The sequence below is a fragment of the Barbatula barbatula genome, assembly GCF_947034865.1.
Source record: "Barbatula barbatula genome assembly, chromosome: 2".
NCBI lineage: Eukaryota > Metazoa > Chordata > Actinopteri > Cypriniformes > Nemacheilidae > Barbatula > Barbatula barbatula.
In genome coordinates this window covers 24,398,579-24,415,865 of record NC_136767.1, presented here as the reverse complement: position 1 = coordinate 24,415,865, position 17,287 = coordinate 24,398,579, and the positions used below count along the sequence as shown (strand labels likewise).

Sequence of the window (17,287 nt, the reverse complement as noted above, 5' to 3'; positions counted from 1 at the left end):
GTGTAGTTCACCTGTTTTGATCAGCGGCTTTGAACCAATCAGCCCTCAGGATGCAGGTATGATGATTGTGTGCATGTGAAGTTTTATTAAATATATTAAGTATATATTTCATTTTAATTCATTACTGTAGTGTTGGCTTATGTTATTGGACTCGGCATAAAATAGTTTTAAATGCTATAACCTTTATTACACCCCAACAATATGTTGCATAAAGTAAACATAATAGTGGAATGTCCTGAGGATGAAATGAAAGATTTAATCAAAGCAATATTTCAGTATCTGAAAAGGGCATTAATGGGTTATTTTATTATTTCTATCCTTCTTGTTAGCTATTTCCTGTGCATTGGCAAAAAAAGCATATCGGCTCACTTAAACGTGTCCATGTGTTCATCGAAAGTTATGAAACCGTTAAAACTTTAAGTTGTCACTCTAAGAAGAAAGACGTAACCAGACCTCACGGCTCACTTCATGAGAGTTCTTCTATTGCCAGTTAGGTCTAGCCTTTCCTATTCTTGGCTAGGCCTTAGGAGGACTAGGATGTCTTCAATGTATCTATCATTACATTTCATCCTCCATTCTAACCAACCTCCTTCCCTCCCTTTCTTATTTGGTTGAGGTCATCTCCACTCAGCCATGACTGACACATTAGACTGGGTTAAAGGACCATCTCTTAATTAAAAGACAATTGCCCGGTTTCACAGGCAAGGCCTGAGACTAGTTCCAGACTAAAAGGAATGTTTGAGCTGTCTTAACTGAAAATGAATTGCAAATCTTTAAATATGTCAATGCCTTTGTTTTGTCTCAAGATGCACACCAGTAATGTTTTTATAAGGCATTTTCTTAAAAGCTACTTAAATATTCTAATTTCTAAGGCATAGTCCTGAAACCAGGCCAATCGCTTCTATATTAAGCAGGAAAGCTAATGTGACATCTGATGTGACAAGGGGATAGGCTTTGTGTCAATGGCCGATTCAATTTCTTAAAGAGGCAAAGATGCCTGTGCCCTTAAATTAGACTATTGGTTTTCTAGACAAATATTTGTACATATTTATTGACCAAACTAAAAGTAATTAATTTACATTGTTATTTTGAATAATTTAAATTTTTCATAATTACATTTTATTTTAATGTTTAAATTATTTAATCAATTATTATTATTATTATTTTTATCAGTTAGATTTTCATTAGTGGCTGCATCACAAAAAAGCTTATAGAAATTCTATCAAGACTGTTTCATATATGGGCACCTCATGATGTTGCTCTGTGATGAGCTTTGACTTTTAATATTTTATTCACAATTTAAATATTTTTGTTCATACCACAGTCTTATCTTTACTATTTTTATAAATGCAGAAGATAGTAATACTAAAGCAACGATAGGTGATACTGGTGGGTTTTTTAGCCAAATTGAAAACTTTAGGTTCCTCGGATGCCTAAGAATAACACATCCCTTTCTGCACGTTTGTGAGGAGAGGAACAGGCTTTTCCTGTGCCGACATCCATGCGTCTTATCACACATAATGTGTCACACTATCAACATTAGCATCCCCTCTATCCATTGTTGCTCATGTGACATGGAGTTCAGCTTGTTCCCATGTGGAAAGAGAAACTAGAGAGGGGGAGTCTCCAAAAAAACACTGAGATTGAGATTGGTTCTGACATCTCAAATGGGGGATCTTCAATGATATTGTTCACCTGCCCCTTTGGCTTAAAGCAGGGTGAGTGGGGGAGGGGCATGTTTTGGGGTTGTGGGCGAGGATGTGAAATGGTGGGGACCGCGAAGCAAAGCAAGGTGGTGGGTGGTGATCCGCCACTGCATGTGGCGGGGTGAAAATTTTATTGGCGGACAGGTGGGAGAAAATCTCCCAAATACTTCCCCCCCCGATCGCACCCGCAACACCCTTCCGTACGTGTTCCTATAACCGCACGGTTCAGAACAAGCCTCCATTGTGTGCCCGGAGGGCATGCTAAATGAGTGTCTTACGGATCAGCGGGGAACGGACCGTTACAGCACAATTTAGTCTGTCCCGTTGTCTCAAGACGGCCCCATTTCAAAACTCTCAGATCAGACAAATATAAGCAACCCCCCTTCCAATGTCCTTTCCATATAGCCCTCTCTCTCCCTCTCTTCTGCTCCTTTGCACTCGCCCCCTCTACATCCAACCAGTCCGCACCAGCCCAAATAGGCCAAATCTCATCTATTGTCCTGGGACTGCCCAGTGTGAAATTCAGTGTGACATTAAATGTTTTCTAATGAATAAATTGTGAAAGCATATGCAGAGAGAATATGTGTAATGGAATGTAGACTGCATTTTAAAAGCTTCTTCATTGTCCATCGTCTTTGGAATTTACAGGACAAAAAACGGCCTCTTTCAAAGCTAATGAGGTTTATGGGGTGAAGGCAGGGGGGAACAGAAGAGATTTTCGGGAGCTTCTAGTCTTAGATAAGACTCAGATTTTTTTCAGCAACCCCTTTTCTGTTTCCTCTATTAATTTGCAATATGAAAGTCAAACATCGTCGAAATGTAAAGGCCAGGGGAGGACAAACTTAAAAGCAGATTAAAAAAAACTTATTCATCTAAAAATGCTCAGTTTTTAAGTGGACTAATGCTTGCCTTAAGTCTCTTCTTTATGTTGAGAAATACACAACTTCTCTATAGGTTTACTGAAATACAATTACTTAACACTGAGCTGAGGAAGTAACGACAGAAAAAATTTAAGATTTATGTTAAATTTAAGATTTGTTTGAAATTGCTCAATGTTGTGGCCAACCTCTTACTGGATTCCTTTAAGGTGTGAAGAAACCATTGGATTTAGAAACAGACAGTTTACAGTTTACTCTTGTAGGATCGCTTTAAATGAGAACTAGATGTTTTCATCCCAAATCTTAGTGTAGTAAAAGCATGTCCGTGCTTGGCTTTCATTTCCTTTCCAGTGCCAATTTGGAAAGTGGCTGCTTGCATTTAAAGTGTATTTAATGCTATCGGATATGCTCTGTGGAATATATCCAGACACAACATATTTAAACATGATTCTTAGCCAAAGCTATAAGCTGTCAGTCATAGGCACAGGAACATGTTGTACTCACTGCAGATATCTCCTTACAGAGTGCTTTACAATAGAGATGAGCACTATAGTTAAACATAAGATTAGGATTATGCGGTTGGATGATCTTGATTTAGTCAGAGACCTAAGACCCTGATTCTTGGTCTTAGTATCAACATTTATTCAAGAATGGGGGTAAAGAGTCAGAAAATGGTGTAGATATTGATTTTATTAAAGATGCAGAATAAAAGTTGAAATCATTTAACCACATGTGAATTGGTGACAAAATTTCTCCCGAATTCCAATATAAAGTTTTGTTTTTTAATTGCAGAAAATTTTAAACGAGTTGTTAAAAAAATCTAAAAAGATGCAATGCTCGCAGATTTTAACACTCCAAAGACAACAAGTTTACACCTGTGTTTAAACAACACAATATTAATGTTTTTAGATGTATTTCAGCATCAGTTCAAAAATAAAAATATGATGGAATAATCCTGTTTTTTTAACAACTCTCATTCATCTTTGCATTCTCTCAGTCTTTCACACTGCTATTGGGTGTTTTATGTCATTAATCCAAAAAGAAAATGGAGTGGTCTCTTCCTTTTTTCTGCGGCTGTGTTATTTGATTGAAATGTATATGTATATTTGTTTGCGCTAAGCCTGAGCCTTACGAATGCAGAAAGACTGACAACAAAATCGTATAGACTTGGTCAGTGTAAAACATTTGCACTGAGTTGTGGTCACCGTTGTCCTTGTCTGATCGACAGAAAGGAAAGGTTAAGCTGGGTCAGCTGGACTTGGAGGGAGCACTGATTGCCAGAGACCGAGTTGGCATCCAGGACTTTGTGCTTCTTGATGCCCACAACAGTGAGACGGCCTTTCTAGACAATCTGAAGAAACGTTTCTCAGAGGATTTGATATACGTGAGTGAAAATTTAACCCTGAAGCCATACACCATCAATCATTTTATTAGACTTTATTATTTTGGGTGTATAATCTTTTATACTTTCAAACAGACTTATATAGGTGCTCTGCTGATATCCGTGAATCCATATAAAGAGCTGGACATCTACACTAAAAAGCAGATGGACCTCTACATGGGGGTGAACTTCTTTGAGCTTCCACCACACATGTAAGTGAAGCTTTATCTTCATTACCAAATGACAACAAAAAGACCATTAAAAGACTGTATTTATCCTTTGTCAGTTACGCACTAGCAGATAATGCTTACCACACCATGCTAACAGAGGCCAACAACAACTTCATTCTGATATGCGGAGAGAGTGGAGCGGGCAAAACAGAGGCCTCCAAAAAAATCCTGCAGTACTATGCGGTCAGCTGCCCGAGCACTACTTTACTGGACACAGTGAGAGACCGTATGCTCATGTCCAACCCTGTACTAGAGGTTAGTCCATTAGAAATGTTGTCTGTAAGTGTTGCATGATGGATATAAGCATTCGCTGTGTATACCGTACATTCATCGTGTGTGCTCTTAGGCTTTTGGAAATGCAAAGACGATGAAAAATGACAACTCTAGTCGTTTTGGGAAGTATATGGACATTCAGTTTGACAGCCAGGTATGCACTGATAGAATGAACATAGATCTGATTGATTTCTCTGTAAAATAAAAAATAAAGAAGGTTCGTTCCTATTATTCAGGGAGATGCTGTCGGTGGACATATCCTCAGCTATCTGCTGGAAAAGTCCAGAGTGGTCCACCAAAACCACGGAGAGAGAAACTTTCATATCTTTTACCAGCTGGTGGAGGGAGGGGAGGAGGACCTACTGAGGCACCTGGGCTTGGAGAGAGATACCAAGCGTTATTGCTATCTGGTGCAGGTATGACTTCTAGTTTGATTGGAAACTACAATAAAAGCGTTCAAACAGGATTAAATTCTCCAATGTTTCTGTTTCCTCATAGGGTGAATGTTCTAATGTGAGCTCCATTAATGATAAGAATGACTGGAAAACAGTTAAAAATGCTCTGTCGGTCATTGACTTTGATGCTAGTGACATTGAGGTAAGTTCAACAATTTAAAAATGTGTAATTTCTTTGAGGATCCATTGACAGAAATGCAATATAGTATACGTTTTTATTACCTTTAAATATGAGTTATTTCTATCTGCACCGCAGGTCCCTTGCATCGAATGTTGTTTCTATAGTAGCCCTAAACAAACAGGCTGCACTAAAGAGCGCGTTTCTTAAATACGCAATCTCCTTCGGCTAAGCGAAAATGTAACAACATGTTTATCCTCTGTTGCCATAGTGCTTTCGAAAGGGATGGGGAGGGGTGGAGTGAGGCGTTGGTTGCAATTCGCAACCTCACCACTAGATGCTGCTAAAAGCTCCATATTGCTCCTTTAAATGTCTGAAATCATTGTGTGTGTGTGAATTATGCGTGTAAGAGTTACCTTTTAGAAAATTACCTACTTTAATCATAACTTACTTTCTTTAATGTCCAAGCACCTCTTTGGGATCATAGCTAGTGTGCTTCATCTGGGGAATGTGCACTTTGATGGTGACTCCAAAGGTTATGCTATTCTAAACTCAAATGCAGCACTACGCTGGGTATCTAAGGTCAGTCTTCACTATAGTCTTCTTTTAACTACTTAAATACTCTTAGTGATCATGTCATTTGCATAATCTTTCTGACGTTGTGATCTTGATGCTCAGCTGTTAGGGGTCCATGTGCAAGTGCTTGATGAAGCCCTTATATACAGGAAGATTGAAGCCAAATCAGAGGAGGTAAAATGAGTGTGTAATGTCATGTGTTAAAATGTGTAACGATTCTGTTTATTCAGTGCTTTCATTCGGTGGAATTGTACTCTGTCTCTCTGGTCCTCAGGTCCTGAGCCCGTTTACTGTGGATCATGCAGTCTATGCCAGAGATGCCCTGGCCAAAGCCATATACAGCCGTACCTTCACATGGCTAGTCAACAGGATCAATGAAACTCTGGAGAATATGGTAGGACAATAAAAAAAGAACTGTTCAAATAAACATTCATTTAAAGTATTAATGGTAGAAATGGAAAATGTGGTCAAAGGATAGAAATAGTCGGCACCGATAGCCCTGTTTAGTGCTACTCTTCACAATCCTGTCTTATTAAAGGCAATAAGCCCCTAAAGTATAACTTATAAAATCATTTGTTTCACTGTATGAACATGTATTTTTGTTGCTTTTGTCCAAATGTATAAGGCACATCCCACTTGTATCTTGTCCTTCAGTATCAGTTTTAATGTTTTATTTAGGACTCTAAGAGGAAAACAGTCATTGGATTGTTGGACATCTATGGATTTGAAGTATTCATTGTCAACAGGTATGAATTTGAAATGAATTGTCTTAGTAAATAGACAAACAGATGGACAGAAATACTTAGGTAGTTCAGTTAACATCTATTAGCTGATAGACGGATGTGTACCTTTATAAAATATGCAGCACCCAGCGCACTTCTTGCCAGTGACATTGTAATGCAACCTGTAGATACTGTTCTGTTTATAATTTATCTGTTGTACTCTATTGTTGATTGATGTTTTTAGTTTCGAACAATTCTGCATAAATTACTGCAATGAGAAGCTCCAGCAACTCTTCATTCAGTTGACACTAAAGGCTGAACAGGAGGAATATGAAGCAGAGGGAATTGGGGTAAGAATATACTATTATGACATGGTGGTAGTAGCAAATCTTCTTTCGCATAGAGACCCATATCTTTTATGATTTACCGTGGAATAATATCCAAAGATCAGAGAAATAAGTCACTTTGTTTCTGTGTCAGTGGGAGCCGGTGCAGTTCTTCAACAATAAAATCATCTGTGACCTGGTGGAGGAGAAACATAGAGGAATCATCTCTGTGCTGGTAGGGAATGATGAAAACACTTTGTGACAAACATCAAAAGGACAAACGAATAACCGGATATTTGTAATGAGGGATTTCTGGTGCTAACTAAAGGAAATGCATTTGTATATTCGGTCTGTTGGAATTTCAGGATGAGGAGTGTGTGAGGCCAGGAGATGCCACAGATCTCACATTTCTTGAGAAGCTTGAGGAGAAAATGGGCAATCATCCGCACTTTGTGACGTGAGTTTTTCTTTTAAAAAATAGACAATAACTTAAAATGATATGTTTTACAATTAATTCAGCGCTGATTGAAACAATCAACAGTTTGATTCTTGACTACATGCTTCTAATGTTGAAAAATCAGTCAAGGCTGAAACAGTCGAAGCAATCGCCCCCTGGTTGAGCCGCATTGTGTCTCTTAAGCTTTTATTGACTGATGTCCTGATAAAGGGGCGGATCAGTCTGAGAGACAGAGAGATTTTAATGTTGTGTTACTCTCTGTTCAGATCAAAGACCGTTACTGAATTACTGCGCATGTGCCAAAAACCCAGGAAAAAAGATCATGCGCTGCAATGTACTGTAAACGTCACATATTGATCAAATGTATCTCATGCTGTCAGCTGCTTTGGATAAAAGTGTCCATCGAATTAAGAAATGTATAACAGCCAAATAAATACATCAGAATAAAACACAAAAACTCACAACAAGACTATGCAAAAATGAAGTCTATTCAAGCAGGCTTTAGTTTGATTTCCTTTGTTATTTTTTTAACTTAAGGCATAAACTGGCTGATAAGAAGACCCGTGTGACACTTGAGAGAGGAGACTTTCGTCTGCTTCATTATGCAGGGGAGGTGACCTATTGCGTTGTGGGTAAGAGACGTACAGAAAAACACAATTCATGACCTGTTTCAAATGTTAAAAAACCTCTGATATACCAGAAGGGCTCTTTTTTAAGCTTGATTCTGTCTTTGTTTGAACTATCTATGATGTATTTGTTTCTTATTTTACAGGGTTCATTGACAAAAACAATGATCTTTTGTATAAGAACATCAAAGATGTAAGTGAACCAGGGGACACTAAAAGATAATGCTGGTCAGGGTGGATAAGGGAAAGGGAAATGACAAAATATGACACTCTATTATGTTCACCTTATTTTTGGTCTAGGATGGTTGACGATGTGGATTTACTAGCATCTGTCTTTGTGTGTTTGTAATAGGTGATGCGCCTGTCAAAAAATCCCATCATTCAGCAGTGCTTTACAGTCACTGAAGCAGACAGCAAAAGAAGGCCTGAGACAGTGAGTGCACTGGCTGTGTCCAAAACAACTCTGTATTGTATACTGGTATAAGTATGCACGAGTCAATAAAATGAGTAGCCTAGGCTGTAAATGATAGAATACTTAATTGTTTTTCTGAAATAGGAAGCTAATAGGGAAGTTTGACGATATAATGCATTGTGGGTAGCTTCTAATGAGCAGTAGCCTAAAATAAGACTGTTTAGTGTTTACAGAAATTTGAACTGGAATTTCTTAGGAAGGAACATGTGCGTCTTAAAAATACAGTTGTATTAAATTAAATATAATATAAAATTACTATAAATCAATTTTTAAACTTGTCATCTGTAGGTAGCCACTCAGTTTAAGAATAGCCTTCAAAGGCTTACAGAGATTCTGACGGCTAAGGAGGCATGGTATGTGCGATGTCTCAAGTCCAATGATAATAAACAACCAGGTAAGCATCTATCTATAGTTTTTTTTTATGCAATACGATATGTGAGATGCATAAACATAATTTTATAAATATTAATGTTCAGTAAAATAAAAAAAATTATATTATATTTCAGTTATGATAGATTTATGGGCCCTTTCATTTATTTTATCACAGGCAAGTTTGATGAAGTTCTAGTGAAACACCAGGTGAAATATCTGGGGTTGATGGAGCACCTGAGGGTCAGACGAGCTGGATTTGCATATCGGCGTAGATATGAAGTCTTCTTAAAGAGGTAGGGTGACAAACAACACCTTTGAATTGTCGTGACAGCTGTGGCTTTTCAAATTATTTTAATGGAATAAACTATATAGCTAATGTAATATATGGTATCTATAAGGTATAAACCACTTTGTCCTGCCACATGGCCCCACTGGAGGGGAGTACCTGCAGAAGGGGTGGAAAAACTAGTTCAGCATCTAGGCTACCAGCCTGATGAATATAAAATGGGCAGGTGAGTGAGTTATTGAAAACTTTTTAATATTAACAAGCTGTTAATACAATTTAATATTAACAAATGAGTGTGCTTTTGAACTCCAAGAGAACTAAAACTAAATGCTTTGCCTCTCTCTAAAAGGACAAAGATATTTATACGATATGCTAGGACTCTTTTCGCCACTGAAGATGCTTTTGAAATCTGCAAACATGAGCTGGGTAAGCAACAGAGAACTCAAGAGAGAGAGCTCAATTTTCAACACTAGATTTTATATGTTCATGTTTCTGTTACAGCTACGAGAATACAAGCCAAATATAAAGGTTACAGAGCCAAAGGAGAGTTCAGAAAACAGAAAGAGGCTGGTAAAATATTTTCGACCTTATGTCTCTCTCATCGGTTACTGTAATTGTCCCCCCTTTTTTCTATGAAATGTAATATATACTGTATTTATTGAAGCATGTAGACATATACACATATTTTCATTTGATTCCATTTGTTTCAATTGCTTTGATTGGCAAATTTTTTCCTTAGCTACGAAAATCGAGACCTGCTGGAGAGGGGTGCAGGCACGGAAGGAGAGAGACCGAAGAGCCTGGGCTGTCAAAGTTATTAAAAAGTCAGTCATATGAAACTGTTATCCAACAGGTATACAACTCTTTACTCATGGTGTGTTTTATTATCCGTGTAGGTTTATTAAGGGCTACATGACACGTCATGAGGCCAAAACTACAGACAACTCAGAGTACCTGGTTTTCGTCCGACAGAGCTACCTCAATCGACTGAAGGGTAACTTACCAAAGACGGTGCTGGACAAGACCACATGGCTGACCCCACCTCCAGTTATGACAGAGGTATTCAGATCCCTTCATAATTTGTCATAATGTCTTAATTTGTCTTGAACTATGTTTTATAAGTTTAAACCCAACAAACCTTTTTGTCTCCACAATTTGCGTGAAAATCAATGCCATTTGGTTTTGCTATTCAGATGCTTTGGTAATAAAGGGATAATGTACAGGTAGCCGACGTTAAGCTTATTACACGGCTAGTTGCCCCACGAGAAAAAAACTGGGTATGAAATGTGAAATTGAAATATTTTATCAGCTAATTTTTACTGAATGCAGACCTTCCGCGAGGAAAACCCGTTTACTTTCGGTTTTAAGGAAAGTAACTAAGCTCAAATGTCACAAATGGCAATTTGGTTTTATCATTTGTAAATATATGATCATATATGTTATTAAAAAACATTTATGTTTAATATTAAAAAACTCATCCGGGATACCATGTGTTATTAGTTTTGAAAGGTTGTTATAGGGGAGCAACAAACTCGCAAATGTCGCGACTGGCCAATCATAATCAAGCATTCCAACGAGCCGTGTAATAATATTTTATAATAAGTGTACTTTAGTTCATGTTAGCCAGCATTAACTATTGCATTTACAAATACGTCTGTTATCAATCATTTTTACCGAATGTTTGCAGAGTTTAAGGATAATTGTTTGATTGGGAGAGTCTTTAAAGAGCTTGACATTGCTGTGTTCAGACCTCTGAGATTTTGCGTCAGCTGCACACCCGTATGATGGTGAGGAAGTATGTGCGTGGAATCACACCTCAAAGAAAAGCGCTGGTAACTATCACTGTTGCTTTGTGTCATTAAAATTAACCAAAACCAACGAGACCGTGTTAAATGACAATTAAATTATAATTCTGTCATTGTCTTTTCACAGCTACAACAAAAAGTAGTAACCAGTTCCATCTTTAAGGGAAAGAAGGACAGTTATCCTCAGAGCATCAGTGTGCTTTTTGTGGACACCAGAATCAGTCAGTACACAGTTTATTCTCCATAAAAGCAAAGACAGTATTTTGCACATTTTATTTTTAACATATACGCACTTCATTCCCAACAAGGTGAACAAGATATAAATATGAGGGTTCTCCAGACCATAAGAAATGAACGTATCAAGGTAAACCGGGATCTTGAGGTCTTTACTGTCAATCATGCAGAGAAGAATGAATAGATAAGCATGTTCTCCTTACCTTTTCTTTCTGCAGTACAGTGTTCCAGTGGTAAAGTATGACAGGAACGGATTTAAATCCAGACAAAGACAGCTCATCTTCACACAGGCTGCTGTGTACATGGTAGAAGACGTTAAGATCAAACAGAGAGTGGGCTATGTGTCTTTAAAAGGTGACCATGTGTCTCAGAGAGTAAAGGGCATGTCACGAAAGAACTTTAAAGTTATTTTTTACAAGAATTATATATATTTTTTGTATATAATAGAGTTTACAGTGTGATACATTGATTTGTTATCTGCAGGTGTATCTGTCAGTAATCTGGGTGACTCCATTATGATTCTCCATGTTGCTTGCGATGATCCAAAACAGAAGGTGTGTCAACATGAACATCATCAAGCGAGTGCTTCCTACTGTGTTGTAGCAAATGATGTTGTTTAAAAGGGATGAACGATAAAATATCGGTCATATCGGTATCAGACGCTAAATGACACGATGATAAAATCAGGCCAATATATTATACCCGATAATAAATCATTTCATCTATCTGAACAACTTTTGGTGCACACTGCTCACAGTTAAAATCCAGTACAGTACTATCTTTCTGTCATGATCATTCCCTTGTTGATGCAAAATCTTGTTGATGTAGGTATGTAGATATTTATGAATAATAGTAACAAAAACATATTGTTTGAATCAGACTGCTGTTAGACCTGTTAGACTTGTGGCTATTAAGAACACTTTTGGGTTGCTCGGAAGAACTTTAATTTGTTTATTAAATAAAGAATATACCAGAAAAGTTTAAGAATCTTTATTGTAAAGTAAGCTTGTGATGATTTTTAGGGAAAAACAGAACTAATGGTAACCTTGCAGTGACTGTTTTCAAATATAAGCAGTTTTTCACTTTTGGCCTTGTCTTTCAGTCTCAGAAAATGTTATATTAATATTTAGAAACTGCATATCGGCCAATTTATCGCTTATCAACTTCCAGTGTTAAAGAATTATCGTTATCGGCCATAATGTATCGGTGCATCCCTACTTTTAAGGGCATTACATATTTTTTTGCATTTATTTGGAATTAGTAATGTTCTTTTCTGCTTTCAAGGGCGACCTTATACTAGAGTGTGAACACCTCTTTGAAACTTTGACCAAACTGGCTATGATCACAAACAAGCAGAATGACATCAAGGTGCTTCAAGGAAGGTAAAGAAAGTTTAATCTTACTTAAAAACAGTTGTAACATTTGACTGGAAAGTGTTTTTTGTTACGGTTTGTTATGGTCCTTAAATATGATTGGTTGTGCTGTGATCTGAGCCATTGTTTTGTCACAATTTTATAAAAATGTCATGGTATTTGTGTTTTATGAGTGGTGCAAACCGTAGATACAGTATATATGGTGCACAGAACATTGCATGTCAGAAGAAATGTGTGATGGAGCGTTTACATAGTCCTGTCCAGAAGTGATGTTAGACTTTTGTCTTTTAATTCCAATATATTCTTAAATGTAATAAAACTTAGGGCCGGGTCTGGGGGGCATGTTGCTCCTTTCAAAAATATCTAGCTGACAATTAAAATAATAAAAAAATGAAATACATATTATTAAATACTTACTAAATACTTCTTTGTAATATTTGAGTATTCATCTGTCGATTTAATCAAAGAAAAATAAAAAAAATTTGCATGCACCGGGTCAAGCCACCGAGCCTGATATAACTTATAATAAAACTCATAATTATATTGCACACTATATGAGGCTTTGCAAAAACCTTAATGTACATGGCTCACTGACCCAACAGAATGGCTACAAATGTGTGTATTTGGGAGTTGTTAAGCTAACAGTTATTCCACTCTCAGCATAAAGTTTGAGATCAACGCAGGCAAGGAAAACTTTGTGGACTTCAGCACTGGACAAGAGCCAATGGTTTATAAAGGCAAAAATGGCCATCTGATGGTGGTAAGTGAACTTTCAATTCAACATGATTTTTTATACTGTTTAAGGTTTCTGGGACAATGGTACTCAAGACACTTTCATTATCTAAGGTGGCTCCACGGATCAAGTCTCGATGACCTCAGCAGGTGATTTGAATTGTATATATTTCATGAGGGGAAACCTGTAAAGGAAGATGATACCTCACTCCACGCACACCACTCAGAGCTCAATGTATAGATGCAAAAAGCATTCATTGCTGAAAAAATGCAAAGAGGAAAGAAACCCAATATGGATAAAAATATGTTCAAGTAGTGTTTATAATGCTGCCCTTCGGATTACTATTCTTGTAATGACATTGTATATTTTAATGCTATGGTGCTAACTAGCTATATATTTTATATCAACATTAACAAATCACAGAAATAAAAGATAAAGCAAGTGCATACTTTGGTCTACAAAATTTGTAGAAATCTTTATTTTTGATAACATGTGTATAAATAATTTGTATGCAAAACATTTTTATGTGCACGTCTGTACAAACTTCTCCACAGTATTACAGATTTCATAGTTTTTTAATACAACTTTAATAAAACTAGAGAGCACATATGATCTGTGATGCTACACGTTACAGCGGAAGAGAGTTCAGGCAAGTACATGGTGTCTGTTACTCAATTATATACTTACATCTGAATACTTCTCACTACATCAATGTCTTTACCAAACCCAGAGGCATAATTGACTGGTCTTGAAGGGCCTCATTGACACCATGACATTATACTGCCCTCTCTTGGCCATAATTCATATAATCTACTTTAAAAGACCTCTGAAAATCCATCACACACAATCTCCTCTGAAATGAACCTCATAAGGCAAAAATAATGACCTCTTACTCCTTCACCGAACTGATGGACTGTCAGACCATTGCGACTTCTTCAAGATCGGCAAACGTCCTTTAGCTTGCATCAGAAAATCTCAGTAAGACACAACACTGCGAATTTCTTGCTCCGACACTTCAATTTAAAGCAACAACAGCAATCAAAAACGAATGGGGATAAACTCAAACGCTACAAAACTCAAATGGTTATCGCACAGACCCACATGAAAAGCCCAGTATTAACCATAAGGCACCAGGAACCCTACAGTCTTAAACAAAATAGGGGGTAAATAATGACACATACATCATAAACTGAACATAACACAAACATGGGAAACTGGCTGACACTTTGTTCTGCAGCTGTGATATTATTCAATAGTTGCAAATCTATAATTAAATGACCATTATAATAAACTTGATATATTCATTGGAAACTCCTTTATAAATAGCAAATAGGGCAAATGTTAAAGGAATGTCAATGCAGTAAAAGTATTCATACGATCGCTTTTGTTCACATTAAAACCGATATCATATCTTTCAATGAGGTCCGCAAAAGTTAACAAACGATGTTAAAAATAAATGCCCATCAATTGCCATACTAATGGCTGCACTATACGCTATATTCATACTTCTAAATGACCTATGAAGGTACTAAATACCAGTTATTCTTTGAGTATCACCTTCTATATGAAAGCAGAGTCATTTCAGAATAAAACTCGTAACTGACGTGTCTGTGTGCAAATACAGGGGTGTAATGAAGCGCTGGTGGTTTTTAAGGCACTGAAAAAAGGGTATACTGTGGGGTCACTGGTGATGGTGAGTGCGGTCATCAGGGCGCTTAATGTGAATCCTTCGCACTCTTTCGATGCGCTCCCTCTCTTCGTCCTCATCGATGTGGTGAGATCGACCTGCAGCGCCCCCTGTGGCCTCCAGGAGTGCATTGTCTGGCCCACGTCCATCTTGAGACTCATAGAGCAGGATGTTGAGGGTCTCTTCATAAATGCGAGCCTCTGGGAACTCAACCTGTCAGAGAGGAGCGAGTCATAAATGGGCAAGTGGCAAACATGACAGAAGCATTCTTACGGTTAGTTTTCTCTACTTTTCTCGAAGAAAATAAAGATCTTGCAGACATTAAGTCCTGTTTTGAAAATATAAAAAGACCACAGACCGGAGGAAAGGTTTCATTTCAATCTTAGGGACACCTTACCTTGGTCTGCTTCTTCTCAGTAGCGTAGACTATTGACGTGCAGCACACCTCTGCTATTTTTCTGCCCTGGCCATAAAAGGACCAGCAACAGATTTCATCGCCAATCACATCCTTGATGAAGAGTACTCGACCGTTGAACCTCAGGGACAGCTTGTCAAACAGCTCAATATTCTTCAACATGTTGTCATCAGAGTTGCTACAAAGATAAAGAGAAAGCGGATCAGGTAAAACCTCATCTGTACCTTCCATCCTAACTTTCCAAAAACTCAAACACGGTAATCCATTAAACCCATTTTACCTTGTATAAGAATATTTATTGTTGCTCCTATTGTAAAGCAGTTTGACTGTAGGCTGTGAACGAAAAAGATGTCAAGATTTAGGGCTCTATAATGTCGAAAACTGCAAATGAGAAAGCTTGTAAAGTATATGCACCTTATTAGCGGTGGCAATCAATCTCTGTTCCTCTTTGGATGATGTCACCAATGGAACTTTACAAAATGGTTCATATGCATCTTTGTTCTATAAAAAAAGGACAAGCAATAACTGTAAGACTAACTATTACTGTAATGCTGCGTATACTGTATACGGAACGTGTACATTTTCTAAATGGTACTCCACCTGTAAAGCTGCCTGACATTCATCCACCAGCCCCTGCACCAAATAATATTTTGCCTCTGCCAACAACTCCTCTGTCTCTCTCCGGCTCTCAGGAAGCGGAACGACGCCGTCCCTCAAGTAGTTCAGAATGGTCCCAAAGTGCTTTCCACACCTGTCAATCAGAATCCAACCTACAGACAGATTGTCCAGAGTGAGACTTGAAACCTGAAAAAAGGTCTACAAAAACACGCAATTGCATTACATTTACCTTCGCTATCAGTGAGGACCTCCATACGGCCGCTAAACATGGCCTTTAACATGGTGTCCTGCTTGGTCAGGGTCTGCATGGTGGTGTAGTACAGCGCTCCTCCAACATTCAGCTTCACATACTTGGAGCTAGGACTGGACCCCTTAAAAGAGGTGGTCCGTGTTGTAGCTGCCGGCACAGCCGAGCTCACCACACTTTCTCCTGACATCTCTTCCTGAAAGACAGAAAGGGATGGAAATGGTGATGGTGACATATAAACAGTAAAAACTAAATGTTTACAAAGCTATCAATTTAAATTACTAATTCACATCTGACTCATCTCTTCAACTTGCACAGTAATGATGTTTGTCACCAATTTCTTTGCCACACAGGGTACGTAATTTCCAAAAGGAAATATTTCATCGCAGTATTTTATGAATTCGCTAAATAAAACTTATGTTCGCCACATTATTTATAAAATATGGTACATGAACTCATGACTTGACAGCCAAACTTTCTTTTTAAACGTCAAACTTAAAACAATACAAAACTACATCGCTCATTCATCATGACGTAATTTCATAAGAAGCGATTTTTTTTCACAAAATGAACCAAAGTTACGTTGTTTCTTTATATTTGTGTGTCTACACAGCATTAGGAATTAAACTATACAGATACAAATAGCTTTATTTAAAGTTACCCATCTACTTCCTAGCCTACCAACAAGAGCTAAAATAGCTAAACTAGCAAAGCAACTTCTCTTCATTTATTTGCGGAAACAAAAGCAAAAATAGAAAATAAAGGCTAACAATTAAGAGAGAAAATAAATTATAAGCGAAGAAACGGAACGTAATTAAAGAATAATGTAATCGTTTACCATAGAAATACCCCGATTCTTTCGGGCCTCCTGGAACGGGTCTGGAATTGGATCACTTCCGGTCGCAACCCAGACTCGTGCACGGGGATGCGGGTCACGCGCAGTACGAGTAATGTTACGCGGATTCGCAGTTTTGCGCGTTTCATGATAGTTTGTATATTTTTTATTGTGCTTAGAACAAAGATACATACAATATACATGTAACGTCCAGAGGAGAAAAAATACTCTAAATTATACCAAATATTTTAAAGATAAACACAAGTTAACAGTTTTCATAGCTTTTCTGTTGGTACTAGTTTTAATGACCAAAAAATATTGCTCAAATTCTTTAAACAGAACAGAGAAGAGAGGCTTATTGACAGAAAAGGTACTCCTATGAATTTAACATTTAACAAAAAATAAACAAATTGATTAAGATTAAAGATTAAACTGTTTTCAAACTTTAAATAACCAAATATG

General features: G+C 37.5%; 2 protein-coding genes across 2 annotated transcripts; one reads left to right on the top strand and one right to left on the bottom strand.

Annotated features, from left to right (window-relative positions):
• Positions 1–4,115: 4,115 nt before the first annotated feature.
• On the top strand, positions 4,116–13,163 carry myo1ha (myosin IHa; the record flags this gene model as incomplete). The annotated part of the gene is made up of 30 exons (XM_079486892.1): positions 4,116–4,177; positions 4,252–4,450; positions 4,542–4,622; positions 4,705–4,884; positions 4,967–5,065; positions 5,510–5,623; positions 5,720–5,791; positions 5,892–6,011; positions 6,296–6,363; positions 6,584–6,689; positions 6,820–6,900; positions 7,031–7,122; positions 7,660–7,754; positions 7,895–7,941; positions 8,101–8,181; positions 8,509–8,614; positions 8,768–8,885; positions 8,991–9,104; positions 9,228–9,304; positions 9,380–9,448; positions 9,618–9,702; positions 9,775–9,937; positions 10,627–10,710; positions 10,811–10,904; positions 10,992–11,047; positions 11,136–11,271; positions 11,401–11,471; positions 12,202–12,299; positions 12,951–13,050; positions 13,137–13,163. The coding sequence occupies exons 1-30, from the start codon at positions 4,131–4,133 to the stop codon at positions 13,161–13,163; spliced, it is 2,880 nt and encodes a 959-aa protein (XP_079343018.1). The 5' UTR covers positions 4,116–4,130.
• A 306-nt stretch (positions 13,164–13,469) lies between these two features.
• kctd10 (potassium channel tetramerization domain containing 10) lies at positions 13,470–16,943 on the bottom strand. Its single transcript, XM_079451280.1, has 7 exons — positions 16,829–16,943; positions 15,973–16,186; positions 15,726–15,895; positions 15,540–15,626; positions 15,406–15,458; positions 15,108–15,303; positions 13,470–14,923 (listed from the first exon to the last, which is right to left on the bottom strand). The coding sequence occupies exons 1-7, from the start codon at positions 16,829–16,831 to the stop codon at positions 14,705–14,707; spliced, it is 942 nt and encodes a 313-aa protein (XP_079307406.1). The 5' UTR covers positions 16,832–16,943; the 3' UTR covers positions 13,470–14,704.
• Positions 16,944–17,287: the final 344 nt, after the last annotated feature.